Genomic DNA, 23709 nt, shown 5'->3' with positions numbered 1-23709 from the left:
TTTCCATGGCACCTGCACATCCTTGCACTGCATCCTCTCCCAGCCAAGCCACGTGTGCTCCTGGGCAGGAATCCACTTTCACAATTGCTAAAAATGAAATGGAACAGGGCAGAGAGAACATCATTTGGAAAAAAAATGAACACTCTCTGCCCTCAGCACATGATCTGCTGCTTTGCTGAGTGCTGAGGGCTGCAAAGGATGGACTTGGCCAGTTCTGGGCCCTGTGACATTCCGTGATGGCCCCATGGACACTTGCTGCCCTACAAGCTCATCCCAGTGAGAATCATGGAATAGAATCATGGAATACCCTGAGCTGACCCAAAGATCACCCAGCCCAGCCCCTGGCCCTGCACAGACCCCCCAACAATCCCACCCTGTCCATCCCTGGTGTCCAAACACTCCTGGAGCTCTGGCAGCCTCGGGGCCGGGACCATTCCCTGGGGAGCCTGGGCAGTGCCCAGCACCCTCTGGGGGAGGGAAGAACCTTTCCCTGATCTCCAGTCTGAATACCCCCTAGCACAGCCCAGTGCACACAGACACCTCCACATCCACCCTCCCCAGCCCCGGGTGTCAAGGGCAGTCACAGGAGGGTTTCCTTCCACTTCTGACCTGGACATCCCAGCTCACACTGAGCTCCCTGAGCTCCCACTTCTTGAAATGAGAGGATTCCACAACATGAAACATCTCCAAGCATCTCCATGGACATTCCTACATCATTATTTCACCTGGAAAAACTATCCACAGCAAAGGAAACCGGGCAGGGCCCCATTCAATGCACCCTGTGTGACCCATGACTCAGCCGTGGAGCATCCAGGCTTTATTTTAAACGAGGTGAATCCATCAGCCCTGATTACAGATTTTAAGTACTTTTGACAAATAAATCAGCAGCCACAACTGCTAAAGCTGCAACAAAACACCTCCAGTTCCCCAGCAGCTCCAGCCAGGCACAGCACCAGCCCAAACTCCAGACTCTTAACCCAGGAGCTGAACAACCAGGATGCCACTGATGGATTCAGCACCTCCTCATGCCAAAACTCTCAGGAAAGAACTCCCCACCTTGAGAGATTTCTAAATAAATCTGGAGAAAGGCTGAACCAACATATCTGCTTCGGGAGCAGGATACAGCCCATCCATCATCAACACTCCAGCAGCCACATGTGCTTGGTCCTCCTGGAAATTTAATCCAGCTCATTCCTGAGCAGACTTTAAACACTCCTTTAATGGTTCCTAGCTGGGCCATGAAATAAATACACTCTGCATGTCTGTAGGGGGAGAAATGCATTTTTCCATCTATTTTATGGTCCCCTCTGTGTGCTGAAGCCATGGGCCAGGTGCAGCCCAGGATATGACATTCCTTTGAGGATAATTGTCCATGTCACCATCAAATATTAATGACTAGATTGCATTTAGGCATGGTAAGAAACCCAGCACCAAACACACAGCATGGAGTTGGAGAGGGAAATTCCTGATGGAAATGCCCTCTGAAAGCAGGAACAGCGCTGCTTCTACTGCCAAGAGCTTTGAGATCCTCAAAATTAACTAATGATAAGCTAATTATCTTTATCTGTAAGCTACCCACAGATCTTTCTGTGCACAGCAAGTGAAGTGTCTGCATTCCCCTCTCTCTAAAGACTTCAGCACCACAGTCCTTCCTCCTTAATTTGGCCATGAACCCAAAACTCAAGATCCCATCGGCTCTGACTGAACCAATCAACCCCTGAACACAAACACAGAACAAAACACCTCCTTAAATCCATCTTCACCTTCCTCTGTCTCTGTGTAATCAAAAGAGCACAGGCACAATTTGGACACTGGATGTGTCCCAGGCCAGGTCAGACACGGGGGCTTGGAGCACCCTGGGATAGTGGAAGGTGTCCCTGCCCAAGGCAGGGGTGGCACCAGAGAAGCTTTAAGGACCCTTTCAATCCAATCATTCTGGAATACTGAATCGTTCAGCTCAAAGATTCAATAATTGGTTTTATCCCACAAGCACAAAAGGAACTCCTAAAGCCACCCAAAGCCTCCAGGCTGAGCTCTTCTGTTCCCAAGGAATCTCCTGTGGAGCAGAGCCAGGCCCAGCTTTTCCCTGGGCTGCTCATTAAAAGTCATCAGCATTTTAAACATACTTCAGACAGCTCATTTTGAGGAGATAAGTAGTTTTAAGGACAACATTTTGGTAGGGGAAAAGAAAACCACAGCATGAGGATTTCCAAATGAAAAGCAAAGCCTCCTTGGGATGTATTTTCCCACCCAAAATACTGCATTTCCAATGGGGAATGTGCTTACCAGAGTGACACACTTTGCACATCACAGTTTTTACAGTAAATTGGTTTTAAAAGCCAACATTTTCCCAGCTTTGGGATTCAGTTTGCTGTTAAGACATGACAAATACTAGCCTGTCATGTCCCAGGGCCAAAGCCTCTGGGTTTGTCAAATTTGTTCCACATGTGTGAAATGGATGTTCCCCCACCAGACAGGGTGTCCCATGTCAATGCAAAGCTCTCAAAAAATACCACCATAAAATGGGAGAAAGATGCTTTGGGGGCAGAAAGAGACCGGGCCAGCCATGGAAATACCCGAGACACCCTTGGAAACATCTCCCCAGGTTCATCCCTAGAGTTTCCAAGCCCACTCCCCATTTCTCCAGTGCTCACCATTCACCTTCCCCTGAATTTTCACACAAGGCTGGTTTCAGCTTTTGATGAGAATAATTCTGGTTTGGGGCATTTTATTCTCCACTGAAGCCTTGTTATGTAAAGCTCTGTGCAGAACTCCTGGAACACGCATGTCCTTACGTCACCCAGCTGGAAAAGCAGCTCGAGAAGGAAAGCAAAGGGAAGAGGGCAATCTGGATTTGATAAAAAAGATTTCTTTTTTTTGGTCATCTGAAGCCAGCTGTAAATCCTCAATTGGTTGAATTTTGATTTGACCCATTTGTATTTCCTCACCCTTTTCTGGGGAAAGGAAATTATATTTAGATAAAATAATTTATTGTGAAGTGATGCTTGAGAGCAGGATAGGACCACAGGAGACAGTGGAATGACACAGGACCATGGGATCATGGAATGGGTTGGGTGGGAAGGGACCTTAAAGCCCATTCAATGCCAGCCCTACCATGGGCAGGGACACCTTCCACTGTCCCAGGCTGCTCCAAGCCCTAATGTCCAGCCTGGCCTTGGACACTTCCAGGGATCCAGGGGCAGCCACAGCTTCTCTGGGCACCCTGTGCCAGGGCCTCCCTACCGTCTCAGGGAACAATTCCTTCCCAATATCCCATCCAGCCCTGCCATTCGGTAGTGAGAAGCCATTCCTCCTTGTCCTGCCATTATCCCAAATTACATCAAAGAAGCAACATATGGATTTCACCAAAACAAGGCCTAGGTGTGAATCACCAGGTGTTCCCAGGTCCCTGCAGGCAGACCCTTGGAACACAACAGGGACAGAAATAAAACATGGGATATGATGAGCTGCCAGAGCCCAGGATCAGGGAAGCTGTCTCTGGTCTGCAAGGAAAGCAAAGAACATCCTGCAAATCCTCATTTCTCACCATCAACCTTCACTGTGAGACACTGGATTTTGCTCAGCCCCACCACTGATGAACGATGGAATGGGTTGGGTTGGGAATGACCTTAAGGCTCATCCAGTCCCATTCCCTGCCTTGGGCAGGGACACCTTCCACTATCCCAGGGTGCTCATCCCAGAGTGCTCCAAGTCCCATCCACCCTGGCCTGGAACACTTCCATGAATTCTTGTGCTCCCATGAAGCAACACAAAAGTTGAACTGAAAGCCAGGACCCACTCCCAGCCTTTTCCTGCTTCATCCTACTCAGGAAAAAACACCAGAACAGTGATTTCTGCCTCAAATCAGTGTAGATTTGGGCAGAGCATCCTTTATCCCATGAAGGATAGTGCTCCTGCACACCCGGCACTGAGCTCTACTGGGAAACACCTGGATTAACACAGAGTGCAGTAACAGATAGGATATTTTAGTGCACACCTTAAATCACAGCTCAGTGCTCCTGGAGAACATCTCTGCCCTCACCATGGTGTGGGCAGGGAGCAGCACAGGACAACAACAACACTCTCATTCCACTCAACTCCACAGGAATTTGGCTTAGAACTAAAAAAATACATCCTGACACCAACACAGGGACTGATTCACCCATGACACACAGACCAATACCCTGTGCAATTAAAGATGCCCGAAAAAAGAACAAATTATCAGCAAATTTAAGGGCTTTTTGTATTAATCTGAGTCCATCTGGATTTTTTAAACACCTGATAAAGCAGGAACCCCACACTTTATCCATCCCTAAGAAAACCCAGCAGGGATGTAGCACAGTGATGCCTGCAGGGCAGATTCCACATATTCCTCGTAGGGTCAAACAGCCCCTCCCCAGCCCGGGCAGACACCCCAGTAGAGCAGCCCCAAGGGAAGCCCCAGGGATCCATCCAGAAGGCCGGGAAGGCCACTGACCCTTGTGGAATTTATTCAGACAGCCGGCGTTGCAGAAGGAGCGGAGGGATCCTGTCTCCCAGCAGCCCCTACCCTTCATCCCCACCGCGGGATCGCTCAGCCGAGCCTGCCTCCTACATGGCTGGCAGCTTTAGGATGGAGGAAAACCCACAGGAATGGAGACAGAACGGCCAAGGAAAATGTCCTTATTGTAGTGCCACACTTCTTTCTCATCATCCATTCCCGGCACATGCCGCTAGCAGGGCACTACGGCTCCATCATCAAACCAGCCTCATACCAGCATGCACCACGGAGCAGCCTTTAACTCCAACCCTGCCGGAAAACCGACCAAAAAAAAAAAAAAAAAAAAAAAAAAGGGGTGCAGAACGGCAGCAGCAGCCCCAGGCCGGAGAGGTTCGGTTGGGGCCGGCCCTGGAGCCATGCTCTTGGATATCCAGCCCTGATCCCAGAGGGATGCTGCTTTCTTGGGGAGGAAGGGGGAGATTTGGAAGCTTGTCCCTTTAAATGCTGCTGGAGGTTATTTTTAGGACATTGGCTTAAAATAAAGATAAGAATTCCTTTATTCCTTTTTTATTATTTTTTTATTAGAAAGTCCATTATCCATTTTAGTCACTCCACCACTTTTTACACCCCAACAGCTCCAAGAGTAACAAACGCCCGGAGGATCCTCCAGGCCTGTCCTCCCTCAGATCCATTTTCTCACCCCTCCACTCCGAAACCATTGGATTTTCCTAGTTTTAATTTTCCCAGTCTCGAGGGAATTAGTAATTCCAGAGGAAAAATGCAGCATAAGTGTCAATTCAGAGCTCAGAAGCTGTGTGTGTGCAGTAGGATCCAGAGCACGGAACGGGAATTGGGAATCACCAGGACCCACATGGATTAACAGTGTGCATTTGATCTTTTTTTTTCCCCACTCCAGCAGGATTACAAGGATTTTACAGCAAGAAGGAATCGTTTGTGTTCCAGCTTTTAAGTTGGAACAACTTGCTGTGGACACATTTAAATACAGAGGCAAGGACTGTGCAAGAATTACATGTGGAAAAAGGAGAAATTCAGCCAGATCACACTATCTTCACTCTGTGCATTCAAGCCAAGGAAACTAATGCTGGCAGTGCACATACACACAGAGATTTTATTAATTTACTGGAATATTTATCGATGGTTTGAGTAAGAATAGGCAGTTCTTAAGGGGAAAATTGCCACCACGAGAGACTGGATTTTTAATTGGAGAGGAGAGGCAGGTCTTGATGGGATTTAGCTCAAAACAAGCATCTCCTGCTCTGATATCAGATCCAAGGACCAGCTGGAGGCACGACCTGGGTTTTGACACTGAGACCAGAGTTAATACCTATGCAGGGCAATACATACACAGACACACACACATTTATATTCTGCATTCTATCCTCATTCCCAACCCCTGATCAGCAGGGATGGAGGTCACACAACTCAGCTCCACTCCTGCTGCAGGAAACCAAAGCAGGATCATGGAAAAAAAAAACCTAAAGATCCTTTCCATAAGGATCACATTCCCAAACTAACACAGCTCTGCATCTTTTCTGCCAACTGACCCCAGCCTCCTCCTGCCAATATTTAATTCACACCCCCAGTCACTCATCTGAACATTTGGAAATCAGTCCTGAAGTTCCCTGTTTATCAACAGATTGCAGGTTTCTCCCTGGATTTAGCTCGTTCTGCTGCAAATCAGGGGTTACCTGGGTCCCAGGAACAGCAGAAGGTGCCTTGGAAAGGCTCCCTACCCTGTTGCTCAGTGTCAGGAGAAGCTTTCTCATTTCTTTCCAAAGGAAATGCAGGAATCACAATGTTACTTCTTGCTGAGCAACTGAAACTCAGGAGGCGGCAACAGGAGTGAGGGTATGGAACAGCCAGGGCTGGATGAGGTGCCAGGGAACGGCTGGGATAAACACAGGGAATGAAGGGAACCAGGAGGAAACAATCCATCTCTTCATGGACACACAGCATCCCACAACACACTCCCACACCAGGGATCTCCCAGCAGCACCAGACCATTCACCTTCCAGAAACCGTATCAAATTTAAAAAGCCACTTAAAAATGTAACTTCTACCTTCCAAATATTTTGCCTGGAAGAAAACAAGGCGGGTAGGTCAGAGGATGGCAGCAGTTTGAGTTTGGTCTGATTTCTTCTCCAAGTTTGATGAAATTCCAAAACAAACTGGAGAACTTCAAGAATTCTGTTTTCCCATTCCCAAGTGTTCCCAACTCTCCAAGCTGCAGTCGCAGCACTCTTCAGCCTGGTATCTCCTTTATCATTGCCTGTTAATCTTGAAAGCCTCCATAATCCCCAATTTTCTCGTATTTTTACAGCTCTGCCACATCCACCTCCCAAACCACCTGACAAAAACATCAGGTGATTGTTAAAAAGCCCTGCAAGGACCAGTTGGACCAAACCACCTCCATCTCCAGCTCACCCATTAAAATCGACTGGAAATGCTTTATTTGGAGCAGTTACAATAGCTTCTCCCTGGTTCAGAGGTTCCCTGCACCAGGCAGAATCATGGAATAGGTTGGGTGGGAAGGGACCTTAAATCCCATCTCGTTCCAGCCCCATGGGGTTTCTCCAAGCCCCATCCAGCCTGAGCACAGGGCAGGGTGGGAGGAAGGGCTGCCCCACACAAGGACCCTCTGGAGACCCCTCACATATGGGAACACCCATCACTTTATCCATTTATAATCAACTCAAGTGTCTCACCAACTCCAAGGGCTCTCCCAAACACTTCCAAACCCACTGAACACCCTAGAGGAGCCCAGCCCCACATGCTGCACCAAGAAAGCTCAGTCCCCCTAGGCTGGATTTAGAGAATTACATACTGCGTTTCCCACAGCACCTCTTCCTCATCCAGCGCTCCGGAGGGGAGCCAGGGACAGGGACAGGGACAGGGACGGGGGGTGTGGGATCAGCCTTCCCCCGGGATGCTCTCTGCAGGCTCCATATCTTCATTTCTTCCCTTCCCCTCGCCGCAGCTCTCATTCCCCGTGCTCAGGGCTGGGAGTGCCTCCTCCTCCTCCCTCCTCCTCTCCCTCTCCTGCACCTCACTCACAGCAGCTGTGCTGCCCCAGCACATGGAGAAGGGGCTCAGAATAAACAGAAACTTGGGAAGTGTCACCTTTTCAAGTTTCCAGTGGAAAAGCTCAGAACCAGCCCCTTTTTGGGATCTCTTCCGGAGCACACCAGGGTAGAGCTGCATGTCAAGGGTGACACAGACATTCCTTGCCCAATTTCAAGTCCTTGCTTTTAATCTATCTAATGGTGATAAAACCACCTAAAAATAATTCTGTAGACTTGTGCCTGTACTGAAATACCTTGTAATACACTAATTATGAGATATTAAATATAATAATTTGCTGTATATAATCTAATATTGCCTTGACATACTTTTTCCAATATTACCTTGAAATAGTCTTTCCGGAAATGTCTAAATATTCCAAAATAAAACAACTGTGCTGATTCCAGGTGTTCCTGCTTCAGGATTGTTGTGTTTTGTAGGCAGTTATTCCCAAGCCTCAAATTATTTCCCTGCTCCAACTGCAGAGATTGTCTCTGCCCCCTGCAGACACAAAGGAGAAGTGGCACTTCCTTCTGCAAAAATCTTCACTGTATTGGAAAACACTCAACACATCTTCATCCTCTCCTGCTTTTGGGGCTTTTAATGCAATTTGATTCTTTTAAGTGTTTTCTAGAGGGGTGGGTGTCCCTCAACTCCCCAGATTCCTGCTGTCTGGTTAAAGTATGATGCCCAAAACCAGCCCACGTAAATTCACACACAGGAGTGAAGTGAACGTGTCTTAAATATCACAGAATCATGGAAAGGTTTAGGTGGGAAGGGACCTCAAACCCCATCCAGTCCCACCCCTGCCATAGGCAGGGACACCTTCCACTGTCCCAGGGTGCCCCAAGTTCCAGTGTCCAACCTGGCCTTGAACACTTCCAGGGATCCAGGGGAATCCATGAATTCTCTGGACAACCTGTGCCAGAGCCTCTTCTCCAACCCTTCCTGCTCCTCTCCTCCCTCCCAGGAAAACCCAGTCTTCCAGTGCCTATACTGCCAGAAAACTTTTAAGACTTCCCAAAAGGAAACCCATTTGGCACTTTAAACCTTCTCTGGGCAAAGAGGTAACACTGGATCTTCTCTCTTGCTCTGCGTGAATCAAAGAAAGTATGATTTACATAGTAAAGAGTAAAGAAAAAAAACTACCAGTTACACTGGGGGGGATTTTCCTTCCTGACTAGTAACTCCAGCCCCTGGATATCACCAGGAAACACCACTGCAGGTCCTGAGCAGTTTAAGCTAGGCTGCAGATCTCAAGCCAGGGATGCCCAGAATCCAACCTGGTCCAAGGTCAACCACAAAGGTTGTCTCCAGAGGAACAGCCCCCTGAGGGCTCCTCAACAGGTTTGCCTAACAACTAGATGTTTTTTTAGCAGTTTGCTCCTGACTCCATTTATTTTATTCCTTTAAAAATTGCTGCTGGCAAGAAACTCACACCTGTCCCATCCTGGTGACACTGAATCCCATGGTGGGTTTGTGTGCTATGGAAATCTTGGATTCTTCAGTTACACAATTCACCATTGAGAAGGAAATCAGTAGAATAATCAAAATATCCTTGTTTTAGTGTAAATAGGCAGTTGGAAGAGCTCATATGTGAGTTTTCCATCACACTCTAACATTCTGCTCCCAGACTGCCGAAGGAACTTGGTTCATCCAGAAACTCCATCCTGCAGCCAGGGGCTGGAGAGCAGAGGCAGAACCTAGAGGAAATGTGATGTTTTTTCACTCCTTTCCTTGCTTAAAGCCATTTTTCACCCTCCAGAACACTTCTTCTGCACTGCTTACTGACAAGATGCCAAGGAGGGAAAGGGAGCAGGAAAATGCTCCTCTGGGTCAGGCTCCCCAGGGCAGAGGGAAGGGAAGAGCCACTTGAGCTGCCACAAAACAACAGAGCTACAGAAGGAGAAGCGGCTTAGCTGGGAATTCCAGAGCCAGTCACACAAACAGAGATGCACAGAGTCCATCATTCCCTGCAGTCTGCAGGAATTACACATTCAGGCAGGAGCCCTCTTCCAATGCTCCCCACATAACTCCCAGGTAACTGAGTGCCCTGGGATGGCAGCACTGCTTGCTCCACTCGCTCCACATGGCAATGAGCTGTGCTCCTCCAGCAGGGAATTCTGCCAGGAACAAGCACACCCTGCACCATTTCTGGGAAGAGGGAACAGTGATGCTGCCTGTGCTCCTGGGCTGGTTACAGGTCACAGCAGCACTGGCAGCACCAACCTCCTCGCCACCACATACCCCAGGATGACTGAGGCTGGAAAAGCCCTCCCAGGCTATCAAGTCCAAGCTGTGCCCCATGTCCACCTTGTCCCCAGCCCAGAGCACTGAGTGCCACATCCAGTCACTCTCTGGACACTTGAGGGACAGGAACTCCAAACCTCCCTGGGCAGCCTCTTTCCAGTGTTTAACAACATTTGGCATGAAGGAAATTATTCCTGATGTCCAGCCTAAACTTCCTCTTCATAAACCAACCTCCATGGCTGGAAAACCTCCACCTGCAGCACCCAGGACCCTGGTTATAAAGGATTAACAGCTTTTGTACCCCTCCATCCTCTCCCAAGTCAGTGTCAGCACCTTACACCACCAGATCCTTCTTGCTGCTTCTCTCTGCATCCAAGGGTTCACCCCTTCCTCCCTCCATCCTGTCAGGAGTTGAGGGATACTCCAGTGTGCCACTGTCACCACTGCGCTCCTAAATCCAACACCCACCACACCCCTCAGTGAGGCTCTGGCAGCAGTTTAACATCTTACCAGCCCATTTCAGGAAGAATCCTAAATTGGGTGTTCATCATCATGTCATACTTTCAGTCTTCTTTGTTTTCCTTTCCCTTGCCCAGCATTAACTGTAAATGAATACTTGAGTTCCTCATGAATGAGTTACTGCCAGAGGGAGAGCAGCTCTCCGAGGAGATTCATTTTAAATTGGAAACACTCCTTAGAGCTAAATTTTAAGTTGGAGCTACAAATCTAATAACTGAGGTCAAAACTCCCTTGTTATCAATCTTCAGGAGCAGCATCCCTGCCAACATGATGCTGTTACAGCACTATCAGAAGTCATTTTCCATGGGAAAAGGCAGACTCTGGTGCTGTGTCCATCCTTGGAAAAGTGGTTCTGCACTCCACAGCAGGTTAGTGTTTCACCTCCAGCATGGCCTCCTGGGGGAAGCTGAAGTTGGATCCCTGCTCCCACTCGTCCCAGGACAGGGCTCGTGCAGGAGAGACTGCTGAGCCCACCCAGGGCACCAAATGTCCTCAGCCCAGCAGGGCCAAGACCCCTAGCAGACTTCTCAGCAGAAGCAGCATTTCATGAATCCCATCCCACCCCTCACCAATGGAGGAGGCTCCAACTTATTAGACAAAAGAGATTTTCCTCAAATAAAATTAAAAGCCGAGCAGGACAGAAGTGGCATTATATCCTCTGCAAGTTGATCTTCACTCCCTAGAGTGACAATTTTAGCTTAAAGACTCCTGAAACTCCACAAGAATTCTAAATTTCCCAGGTGGATTAGGGAAAATAGTCCAAAGGAGCCTCTGCTGGCATCAGATTGGATTCCAGGACAGGGAGGAGCCGAGGAGCTGCAGGAGCACAGGCACCACCAGGTGCCAGCACAGCCCAGCTGAATGAGCCACTGCCAGCCCCAAGTGTCGGTGCAGGGGGAATTTGGGGGTCCCCACATACTGTGAGCAGCCTGAGGGCTCAGTCTGGGACTGGGAAAGGGGCTGGAATGCAGGGAGAGGAGGAGCAGCTCTTCCCCATGGGAAAGCCACCCCTCCTCCCCTACCGGAGTGTCTAAGCACAGTCTGCCTGGCATATCCCTCTTCTCCAAGACATCATTAAAGGCCAGTTGCAAAGGCAAGCACAGGCAGCAAATTCTCTCGGTGGCTCCAATGCCGAGCTTGGCCTTGGACAAGGGCTTGGACAGGGATTACGCAAGAGCTGGGAAAGCTCCACAGCCAGCCAGGAATCCATGGAAGCAGCGTGCCAGGAGAGGGCAACCTGCTCCTGCTGCATCGTCTGGGATGGGAGCACGGAGCAAGCAACAGGGCAGGAGAGTGCCCAGCAGGAAAGGGACCTGGGTGTGCTGGTGACAGTGGCTGGACATGAGCCCAGGTGTGCCCAAGTGGCCAAGGGCACCTGGGCTGTGCCAGCCCTGGGGTGGCAGCAGGAGCAGGGCAGTGCCCGTTCCCTGTGCTGGCACTGCTGGGGCACCTCCAGTGCTGGGGCAGCTCGGGGCCCCTCCTGACCAGAGAGACCTGGAGGGGCTGGAGGGTGTCCAGGGAAGGGAACAGAGCTGGGGAAGGGGCTGGAGCACCAGGAGGGGCTGAGGGAGCTGGGAAAATGAGAAAAGCCTGGAGAAAAGGAGGCTCAGGGGGGACCTTGTGGCTCTGCACAACTCCCTGACAGGAGGGGACAGCCGGGGGGGTCGGGCTCTGCTCCAGGGATCAGGGACAGGAGGAGAGGGAACGGCCTCAGGCTGGGTCAGGGGAGGGTCAGGGTTGATATTGAGGAACATTCCTTCATGGAAAGGGCTGTCCAGCCCTCACACAGCTGCCCAGGGCAGTGCTGGAGTTCTCATTCCTGGAGGGGTTTAGCAGCTATACGGATGTGGCATCTGGGGACATGGGTCAGTGGTGGCCTTACCAAGGCTGGAGAATGGAGGGATTTGGGTGGTCTTTGAGGGCTTTCCCAACCTAAACAGTTCTGTGATTATGTAACTGCAGTATGCTCAGCTATCCCATGTACCTTGTCCAAAGAGACATCAGAAATCCCATGGGAGTGGAAGCCACACATGGCTCTGCAGGAGTTCAGTTCTCTCAAGCTGGGAGTCCCAGCAATTCCCTGATACTTGAGTAACAAATGAACATCCAACCCAAATTCCTTTATGTGCAGGGAGGAACCCTGAGGGACTCCTGTGCCCAGCCAGAACTGTACAAGAGCTGTTGTATCCCACCACCAATCCAAATCCAATTTTCCCTTCTGTGGGCAGGAGCAGGAGCTGTTGAGCTTCATTAGACACAAAGACCAAAACGTTTCCTGCCAGTCCCTTATTCCTCAGTGTCCAACAGCTCCGCCACCTCCCCCTCTGCCCCAGCCCAACCCTCCAGGGATTCATTCAGACCCACTGAAGGATCAGTTTTCACTCAGTGACTCATTTCTAATTAGCAAGGACTGTTATTGTTTCCAGTGTTCAAACCTGATTTACCTCCAACAGCCTTTTTCTGTGCCAAGTAAAGAAAAAAGCCCGTGGGAATTCTGAATGACTGACAATAACAGTGAGATACTGAACTGATTCCCTGAGCTGGGAATCTCCCCCTCGGTTCTCTGAATTGTATGAAAATTCCTGTTGTGCTGCTAAAGGTGGCATTAAAAACTACCTACAGGCGAAACTTGCCTTAAAGATCAGTAACCAGAGTCTGTTCCCAGCACTGAGAGAGAGTTCAGGACACAAGAGCCAGGGTGAGCAAGGACCTGGCTTTGTCCCCTTCCTGCAGCCCCATCTCCATGAGGACACCACACCCCCTCACCACACCGGGAGCCCCTGCACTGGAATTGTTCATCCCATAGACAGGGACACCTTCCATCATTCCAGGCTGATCCAAGCCCTGTCCAGCCTGGCCTTGGACACTCCCAGGGATCCAAGGGCAGCCACAGCTGCTCTGGGCACTCTGTGTCAGGGCCTGCCCACCCTCCCAGGGAACAATTCCTTCCCAATATCCCATCCAGCCCTGCCCTCTGGCAGTGGGAAGCCACTCCCTGTGTCCTGTTCCTCCAGCCCTTGTCCCCAGTCCATCTCTATCTTTCTTGTAGGCTACCTTCAGGTACTCTCATCCTTTGGTTCTCACAGTGGATAAAGTTTTGCTTTATCTGTGATTCCAGCCCCTTTCCCTGTGTCATTTTTCCAGAAACCTGTGAATCTTAGTTTTGGGGTAAGGTTTTCCAGCATATAAACAGAATGCATGCTCCCACTTTAGACAGCACTAGAAGTGCTTGAAAGTTTTGATATCATTTTTAGCACAAATATTTTTTAAAGTCTTCCTGAGCTAAATCTGGTATGTCACTGGAACTTAGGGAAACCACATTTTTTTTGCCTGTTGTGAAAAATAACAAGTTTGTAGTATATAAAAGTGCTTTCTTGCTCAAACACCAAAGCCTTGTCACTAAGGGTGAGTACCTCCTGGTTCCCTGCCAGGCAAGCACTCTGTATTCCCTGGGATCTTAAAAATCCCCCTTCCTGTGTGGGTGCAGAAGTGAGAAGGATGATCCCTGTTCTTCCTTCCCTGCTGCACTTGCTCATATTGACTGGGTTTGTCATTTTGGGAACTTTTCATTTGAGTTGGGATGAACCCAGTGCAAATGGTCCCTCCTTGCTGTGCACCAGCTGGGCACTGGGAATGGCACGGGGTGGGACAAGATGAGCTTTAAGGTCCCTTCAACCCAAACCATTCCATGATTCTAGGACCTGCAAAGGCTGTTCCAACCTCTTTGGCTGGAAGTCACAAAGTGCCCCTTGCAATTCCCCAAGGGAAGTAATTAGCCCTGAGTTAAGGTGAAATGTGGGCACAGCTGCCTAGGGGTCACTGGTTTGGGCTTTTCAGACTTGCCAAGTGACCTTGGGAAATTATTTTGTCAAAAAGATGCGTGGAAGGGAGGAGATTCGGTGGAAACAACAAAAGAAGGCACTGAGAATGAGAGAAAGGAAACACTCACTTGTACTCACTCGCAGCTGAAAAACATGGAATGATGGAAATCCCCTTACTCAGGCCTCACACTCACAGGGTTTGTCCAGGGCACAGGAGGAAAAGGCCATAAATAATGAAATAAGGAAAAAAAAATAACAGATTTTAAAAAAGCAGAGGAGATGGACATGGGAGAAACAAAAATCAGTAACACAATCCACAGCATTTGTTGTTAATAAGAATGGATTTGTGGTACCTACCAACACGGCACAGCACAGACCATTCTGCCCTGGTTTTTATCACTTTACCAATTTATAACCAGTTATTCCCTGCTATTTATCAACTCCAGGAGTACCCCAATCCTCACCATAGGAATTTATCCCTCTCCCTCCCATTTTTGCTGGAGAAAAATCTGCTCTCCAACTTGCCACACAGTGAACTGAGCCCTGTGTGTACAATAAGATACTTTAGCCCCTGGGTTTTGCCCACCCTCCCAGCTCCCACAGGCACCAGGCAGGACTGAGCAAGGACCCAAAAGGATCTCTCCTCCCAGTGTTCCTGCACCAAACTCCTCCTGCATCAGCTCAGCCAAGAAAAGGCCTTTTCCTTCACACAGCTGTCCCAGGTCACCTGGTGAGGAAAGAAGGGGCCTGGTATGTCAGTAGAGTTCAGAGAATCATGGAATCACTCAGGCTGGAAAAACCCTCTTGAGACCATCTAGTCCAACTCTTCCCCAGCACTGCCAAGGCCACCCACATACCCAAGTGCCACATCCACACAGCTGCTAAATCCCCCCAGGAACGGGAACTCCACCATCTGGGCAGCTTGTTCCTAAGCCTGACCCCCCTTTTCATGAAGGAATTTTGCCCAATATCCAATCTAAACCTCCCCCAGAATCCTCGTGCTGCACATCCCACCCCCTCCCTCTGGCAGGAGCATTTTCCTGAGCTCCGGCGTGGGCACGGAGCTCCTGCCCACTCCTGCTGCACCAGCCCTTCCCAGAGCCTCGCCCCCACCCCTCCTCTGCTCTGTCACGTTCCTGGGTTTATTTCCAGGGGGTTATTACTGCAGCCTCACCTGGAATGCTGAAAACACAGGAGCCCAAAAAGCTCCATGGAGAAACTGCCAGAGGCCCTGGCTCACCACACACAGCTGAATGCCAACCCTGCTGAGGGATTTCAGGAGCCCTGAAACATTCCAAGAGGCTGTCAAGAGGGTGAAAGGACAAGGTGACTGCCCAGAGAATACAGCACCAGGATTCCCTGGGCAGTGGCACAGGACAGGGGAGGCAGGGGGAGATGTGCCTCTGCCTTTGGACAGGCCTAAGAGCAGCACTGGACAGCACCAAGAGCTTTGACATCAATTCCCATCCCACTTCTGAATCACAGAATCCCAGAAGGCTTTGGGTGGGAAGGGAACTTAAAGCCCATCCAGTTCCCCTGCCGTGGGCAGGGACACCTTCCACTATCCCAGGTTTCTCCAAGCTCCAATGCCCAACCTGGCCTTGGACACTCCCAGGGATCCAGAGGCAGCCACAGCTGCTCTGGGCACTCTGTGTCAGGGCCTGCCCACCCTCCCAGGGAACAATTCCTTCCCAATATCCCATCTCTCCCTGCCCTCTGGCAGTGGGAAGCCATTCCCTGTGTCCTGTCACAAAATCATGGAATAGTTTAGGTTGGAAAGAACTATGAACACCATGCAGGGTTCAGGAGCAGCCACAGCTCCTTCACTCACTCGGGAGGATGAGGCAGGAGCAGCAGGAATGGCCTAAATACTGCTGGCTGCTCTGAGCTCCTGCTGGAATGTTTAATTCCTGCTGTTATATAAGTCCTGTTTTCTGGGTTCCTTTGCTGGGAATGATTATCACGGATTACATCTGCAAAACAACAACAGTGAACGTGGTGTGGTACCTGTGAATCACAGGAAGAGCAGCACCACAGCCAGGAGGGGAGCTCAGGTCTGGGGTTACTCCATCCCCACATGCAAGTGGAGTAGAAAATAGCAGCAAGGGAATTAAAAACAGATTAGAAAAATAACAAGGTGGGGGAGGGAGGGGAGGGAAGTGGTTCCGGGCTTGTGAAACAGAAAAATCCAAAGATTCCTCCCATCCTCCTCATGTTTGCACCAGCAGTCAGCAGCCAAGGAGAAGGGAGCAGTTGGAGGCTGTGTAGATAAGAGAACCCTACACTGGTTTGGGGTGGAAAGGGACCTTAAAGCTCAGCCAGTCCCACCCCCAGCCATGGGCAGGGTCACCTTTAATTAGACCAGGTGGATCCAAGCCCCATCCAACCTGGTCTTGGACACTTCCAGGGATCCAGGGGCAGCCACAGCTTCTCTGGGCACCCTGTACCAAGGCCTCAGCACACTTACAGGGAACAATTTCTTCCCAGTATCCCATCTAATCTGTCACTCCAGGCGTTTGTCCCAAGTCACTCTCCCTGGCACAGGTTCCCATGGACCCAGCCTGTCCAGATCCCTCTGCAAACCCTTCCTGCACTCCAGCATCCCTGTGGCTGTGGCAGAAGGAGATGAAGTGTTAGCTGCAGCTCACTGGGGTGGCTGAGATGGACTAACCCATCCCAATCCATCGAGAAACTGGGGAGCCACAGCATCCTGCCGACTGCAGGAGGGAACACAAGTGAGAGCAGAAGGCACAAAGACGAGACAGGAATCATTAGGAATGGGAAATCCAAACAAACAACTCCATCAGCAGCACTGCCAACTCCATTTCTCACGGCAGCAGCTCGTGGCATAGTTAACAACAGCTGGCTAACCTGGGAAAATCGAAACTCCGAGGATAAAAAGACAATTAGAAGAGCAAGGTGGCAGCACTGGCAGCCAGTGCCTCCAGGCACAAGCCCTCCAGCACAGGGAAAACAGCTCACAGTGATGGGGACACGCCCAGGGAGAAGGGGGAAAGGGAATGCTGTTGTCAAAAGAGCTGGGAATAGCTGGGCTGCTACAGCCAGCAATGAGTTGGGACAATGACATGGATTGTCCTGTCCTGCCACAACCCCAGCAGAGCCACAAGCCAAGGCCACCTGGCCAGGAGCCTCTGTGAGGCCGGGGGGAGCAACAAGGGGATAATTCATGGAATAGGACAGGGAAAGTGCCAGATGCTTTGCAGTGTCACAGGCCCAAATCAAAATGGCTTTTTCAAGCAAACCCCTGCCTTGGAAAAAGGACAAAAACCAGCCAAAATCAGCGACATTATCCGTGGAGTGATTAAAGGGAAAGCTGAGGAATAATTAATTATGGCTATTTTTTAATGCTGCCATAAAGGCTGGATGTGGGACGCTGAAGGGGAACTCCTTGCTGGCTTGAGCTGTCCCTTGGCTTCTACCTACCCAACTGCACTCCAACCCTGCAGTGGGATCTCTATGGCTCCAGTGTCCCTCTCCAGAGCTGGATTTTCTCCTTCCACTCTACTGCAACAGGAAGTCACCTCAGGAACAGAGCAGAGGGCATCACCAGCAAAACCAAGCCTCTTCCTCCCCCCTGCCCAGAGCTCCCACCCTCCTGCAGTCCACAGAAAGCCCCCAGAAGCAATCCCTCCTTGTTTTTCAAGAAGAATACAATGATTAGGGCAGGAGGAATAACCAGGTAACCCAAGTAATCAACCCCCATTGTCCCAGATCACTGACCCACACCACAGGGTGTTGATTTCAAAGTCAATCCTTCCACAAGGTCAGCCTAAGCCCCAGGAAATTCCATCTCTTCCCCAGCAAGCAAACTGCAACTAGTATTTTGAAACCGGGATACTGGGACAGGGCACAGGCAGTGATTCCTCTGGGCACTGATCCTTCACTGTCAGAGCTGTGCTGCACAAGGAACCCCCAGGTCACATTCCATACCCAGATAGTTACAGCTTGAACCCCAAGGGATAAAACTGTGCCAAAATCTGTTGAGTCTCCCTGGATTTTCTGGCTCCTGGCAGCAAGTGCCACCATTTAATTGGAGGCTGTACAAAATATTAATTATTCCTGCTCCATTTAAACCTATGACCTGATAATTCCCTCCTTTTTCTTGTTATAAGCACAAGTCCTCAACTTTTCCTAGACTCAGACAGTCACAGAATTGTTGAGGTTGGAAAAGACTTTTAAGATCAAGTCTAACAATTAATCCAACACTGCCAAGGCCACCAATGACTCATGTCCCCAAGTGCCACATCCACATGGCTGTTAAATCCTGCCAGGGATGGGAACTCCACCACTGTCCTGAGCAGCTGTGTGAGGGCTGGAAGACCCTTTCCAGGAAGAAATGTCCCCAGTATCCTCCCCTGACCCAGCCTGAGGCCGTTCCCTCTCCTCCTGTCCCTGTTCCCTGGAGCAGAGCCCGACCCTCCCGGCTGTCCCCTCCTGTCAGGGAGTTGTGCAGAGCCACAAGGTCCCCCCTGAGCCTCCTTTTCTCCAGGCTGAGCCCCTTTCCCAGCTCCCTCAGCCTCTCCTGGGGCTCCAGCACATTTCCTGCACCATTGACTATCACCCATGTGGCACCTTCACCTGTCCTTCTCCCAGATAAAAAATTTACCTTCCATCATCCTCTTTCCCTTGTCAGAGGAGATTTTATTTCTCTGGTTAATCTTGTGCCTGTTTGGTTGTTTGGGTTTTCTTTCCAAATTCTGCTGAAAACCCTGTGAGTCACTGTGTGGGTAAACAGGGCATCTCCAGGCAAGTGATCTCAGCAGCACACAGAGCAAAGCTGCATTCCTTCTTTTCCACTCTATCAATTCCCAGTTTCTCTGCTGCACTGACTCCAACCTCATCCAAACGAACCAGATGCCTCTGAGAGCGGTTGGCAGGTGAGTTGTTCTTGGCACAGGCACCAGAACTGACCTGTCCAGTGAACTCCTGGATTTCAGCACCATGAACACCAAAGTAATTTTCTGTCAGCCTGGAATCTGCTCCGGATCAGGCAAGCACTGGAGTCACAACACAGCTTTCACCCACTTTCCTGCTGGGGATCCTCAAGCAGGGAGCCAAAAGGAATCACCAACTCCTTCTCAAAGCAGCCCAAGTCCATTTTGGGGAGTTTTCCTAATGCTTAAAATACCAGGAAAAAAATTCCACCCTTCCCTTGCACACTTTTCCAAAGATTCCCTTATTACAGAGCTAAGAAAACAATCCTCATATATTCACCACTCATACAATTCCTAGATGTCATGATACTGCTCTAAAAAGAAAGGGTAGTTTTATATCTATTTTTTGTATTTGTTTAAAGAAAATCCACCACCCACAGTCACTAACCACAAAAGGTGAGCACAGAAATCTGATTTTCAGGCCAGGTAAGAGCACAGGGCCAAAGACAGTCCTGATAAAAGCAGGTGATGGAGCTGGATGAGGACAAACTGAGTTCACTATAACTTTACCAACACTTTGCAATCCCACCTAGAAACAGGAATGCCAGGTCTGGCTGAGCAGAGCTTGGTCTGGGACTGTCCTGTCCTCCTGTCACACTCTACATGTGCTTTAGAGGAATTAAGCACACGTGGTAATTGAGGAGAGAGCTAAGCCAGCAGCTCAGCTCCGTTCTCACTTTCTGCCGCTAATCTGCCCGAATTCCTGGGTGTGTTTCTCCCTGGGAAGCAGGACGAGGACAGGGAGCTCAGGTCACATCTCTCACTACCAGTGTCCCAGGTCACAGCTCACTATCAAAATACTCCTGACTCCACAGTAGGCAGGGATGAAACCAGAGCTCCCTAATGCACAGAACAGCAAATTCTCCCATCCCATACTCTGTTTGGGGACTGGTTTTGCTATTGAAAACAGACACAAAAAGTAGTCCTGTGAAATGGCCTGTGGATGCACAGCTGCAGCCAGCAGCCAAGTTAAAAACACTCCCACAGCTGTTCAATTCAGAAGAACTCCTGGGGCAAAGACCCTGTTCATCCACCCCAAAATGGTGACCCAGCAGCGAAGATACGGGCAACAATTTTCCAGCCCTTCTACCCATCAAATCTCAAACACCTTAACAGCACTGAGGGATCACTGACTCCTGCAGAAACACTGAATGGAATCCTAGCTCAGGCTCCAGCAGGTTTGTGGGTGATTCAAGGCTGAGCATGGCAGCCGACACAACAGAAGGATGGGAACATCCAGGGAGAGGAAAGCTGGAGAGGGCCCAGGAGAACCTCATAAGGTTCAACAAGTCCAAGTACAGGGTCCTGCATCCAGGTCAGGGCAAACCCAGCCATGACAGCAGACAGGGAAAGGAACTCCTTGAAAGCAGCCCTGGGGACAAAGACTTTGGGGTGCTGGTGGGTGAGGGCTGGATCTGGCCCAATCCTGAAATCCCCCAAGCCTGGGATGAGCCCCCAGCATGGGCAGCAGGGGAGGGGGGGATTCTGCCCCTCTGCCCCACCTGCAGAGCTGCCTCCAGCCCTGGGGCCCAGCACAGGAAGGACCTGGAGCTGCTGGAGAGAGTCCAGAGGAGGCCACAGAGATATTCCAAGGGCTGGAGCCAGGCTGGGAGAGCTGGGGGTGTTCACCTGGAGAAGAGAAGGATCCAGGGAGAGCTCAGAGCCCCTTCCAGGGCCTAAAGGGGCTCCAGGAGAGCTGGAGAGGGACTGGGGACAAGGGCTGGAGGGACAGGACACAGGGAATGGCTTCCCACTGCCAGAGGGCAGGGCTGGATGGGATATTGGGAAGGAATTGCTCCCTGGGAGGGTGGGGAGGCCCTGGCCTCTGAAGCAGGCAGGGCAGCAAGCAGTGCCCATGAGCACAGATGGCCACAAGAATGCTCTTTGTGTCCTTTCCCAGAGAGACAGACAGCATCAGACATAAACCTGCTCCTCTGCTCATGTTACCAGCCTCCTCTGCCACCCTCTCCCCACCTTTTGGCCTCCCAGAGCCATGGATGTTCCTCCTTGAGGGCACAAATCCCTTCAGCTGCTCACCACTTCTGCACTCACGGGAGCCCACCTGGGCTCTGCAGAGCAGCCCTTGGGGAACAGAGAGGTTTTGGGGATCTCTCAGGATAAAGGGCAGCAACTCAGACAATTCTGCTCATGAGCAGACTTGAAGGACTGGGGACTTCTACAGCAAATCCAGAACCACTTACCTTTACTTGTAAACATCCACCCAGTGCTCATAGGGGCACAACATCAGGAATTCTATTTTCATTCAAGCCAAACACACAGTCACTCTTTACTATAATTAAAAGATCTCTAATTGGGACAAACCATCAGCCAGGTGAACATTAAGGCATAAAAGAATTAAGTGATGTGCTCAGCTCTACCTCCAAGCACAAGGATTCAGCACCCATTTACAGACCATCTGATCCCCTCTGATCAGATCAAGAAAGCTCGGAAAAGCAGGAATCTAGTGTGGATTTTCTCTCCCATCAGTTCTGTGGCCTGGATCAGAGCTGAGTCAGCAGAGCTGCAGCCACATCCACAGCACTGTCCTCAGCCTAGAGACCCCAGAGCCAGGAGCTCAGCACAGCCACAGCCTCAGCACAGCCAGGCTCTGCATTTGCTATTTTTATCGGCAGATACAAACCAAAACAGCTGTGCCTGACTCAGGAGGCAGCGTGGCTGACAGCCCCTGTGACTGCTCCACCCCGACCCAGCACTGCCACAGCCCCACGGTCCCAAAGAGAAGGTAAAGCCACACACCACTTCTCCAGGAGATCCTTTCCTACACACCTCTCCAGGAGATCCTTCTCCGCACTCCACCTCTCCAGGAGATCCTTTCCCACACCTCTCTCCAGGAGATCCTTCTCCACACTCCACCTCTCTCCCGGAGATCCTTCTCCACACTCCACCTCTCTCCAGGAGATCCTTCTCCACATATCCACCCAGCTGAAGGACTCAACAGCCCCCACAGCCACCTCAGTGCAGCCAGGACCAGCAGAGTGCCCCACCCTGCCCAGCTGAACAAGTGTGTCCAGAAACTTCCCCGTTCTCCTGGATCAACTGGGCTCTCTGTCAGTATTTGCATATTCCACAGCTGGAATTTTAAGGGACAGAAAATTCACACCAATTAAAATCAGAGAATGGTTTGTATTGGGACTTTAAATATAATGCGTCCAATCCCCCTGGCATGGGCAGGGACACCTTCCACTATGCCAGGCTGCTCCAAGCCCTAATGTCCAGCCTGCCTTTGGACACTTCCAGGAATCCAGGGGCAGCCACAGCTGCTCTGGGCACCCTGTGTCAGAGCCTCCCCACCCTCCCAGGGAGCAATTCCTTCCCAATATCCCATCTCTCCCTGCCCTCTGGCAGTGGGAAGCCATTCCTGTGTCCTGTCCCTCCAGCCTTTATCCCCAGTCCCTCTCCATCTCTCTTAGAGCTCCTTCAGGCACTGGAAGGTGCTTTAAGGTCTCCCTGGAGCCTTTTCCATTTCTGAAGACTGTTCACTGCAGCTTGAAGCTGTGCTTGTGTGTAGAAAAAAAATCAATGTTAATCCCAGAAGAGTTTGAAACATTGAAATACAGACTCATAGAACGATTGAAATATTTCTAAAATATTCTGTTTGTCAAGCCTAACTGACCCATTACAGAGCAGAACAATGTCACCCTAGGCAGGAGCTGTGGACCAGGCACAGGGCTCTGACAGCTTTACAAAGTACAGCTGTCCCAAACCTACTCCAATAAACACCACAACAAAGGGTCAGAAAGAGAGATGCACACAGAAACAGCTCAACTAACTATCATTCATCCAGCAAATCTCCCCAAGCTATGGAACACCATCCATGTGGTGCCCAGGCCTCTGACCACAGCACCTACAGCATTTCCAGTACTCTCAGCACAAAGTCTCCAGGTCATTCTGCCTTCCAGAAGCAGCATCATTAGCTCATTGTTATGGCTCTCCACAATTCACAGCCGTTCTCACTGCTTTAAAGACCTGCTCAGATCTGCCCAGGCAGCTGAGATGCCCATGGGTGCAGCAGGGCTTTGTCCAACTCTTTGTGACCCTGGGAGACCATCAGCAACTTCCAGCTATGCATGAAACCGTATCTGGGTGGGTACTGCACCACTGAACATGCCCACAAGAGCTGGGTGCCCAGCAGGAGCTGAAGGCTCTTGGCTGCCCCTCGGTGCCCCATACCTGACTGGTTGTTCCGCATGCGGATGGCCTTGGCCTTGGCCAGCTCCAGGGCCGTGACCCAGCGCTGCCTCTCCACCTCCGAGTTGGCCTTCAGGTGGTAGGTCCTGCCCCCGTTGGACAGCACGATGTTGCACGAGTCCTCTGTGTCAATGTGGGCCGTGGACAAGTTGATGGTGCCCCGGCACGTGTGGGCCATCTCTGCCTGTGTCCTGCACGGGAACAGAGGGACAAGGAGTGTCAGTGCCCCTGTGCCTGACCCCAAAACACCTCCAAGACACCCTCCTGCACAGCACAGACCTGTGGAGACATCGCAAGCTGGTAGCACTCACATCCAATCCACTAAAGCTGGAAAAGGTCCTCAAACAGAGAAACAAAGACAGGCTGAGGTGTTTAGATGGAGCCTGCTCCCTTG

At 50.5% G+C, this 23709-nt stretch overlaps 1 protein-coding gene across 3 annotated transcripts in view; it reads right to left on the bottom strand.

Moving 5' to 3' along the window:
* Positions 1–23709, bottom strand: part of OSBP2 (oxysterol binding protein 2) — a 91845-nt gene that overhangs the window by 42982 nt on the left and 25154 nt on the right. For all 3 annotated transcript variants that reach the window (XM_062504543.1, XM_062504545.1, XM_062504544.1), the window contains one exon: positions 23298–23506. In XM_062504543.1, coding sequence (XP_062360527.1) covers positions 23298–23506 — 209 coding nt within the window. The remainder of the gene's footprint in view (positions 1–23297; positions 23507–23709) is intronic.

This window comes from Cinclus cinclus, chromosome 17 (assembly GCF_963662255.1).
Source record: "Cinclus cinclus chromosome 17, bCinCin1.1, whole genome shotgun sequence".
Taxonomy (NCBI): domain Eukaryota; kingdom Metazoa; phylum Chordata; class Aves; order Passeriformes; family Cinclidae; genus Cinclus; species Cinclus cinclus.
The sequence above is the reverse complement of the archived record's forward strand: the minus strand, read 5'-3'. Positions and strand labels throughout refer to the sequence as shown.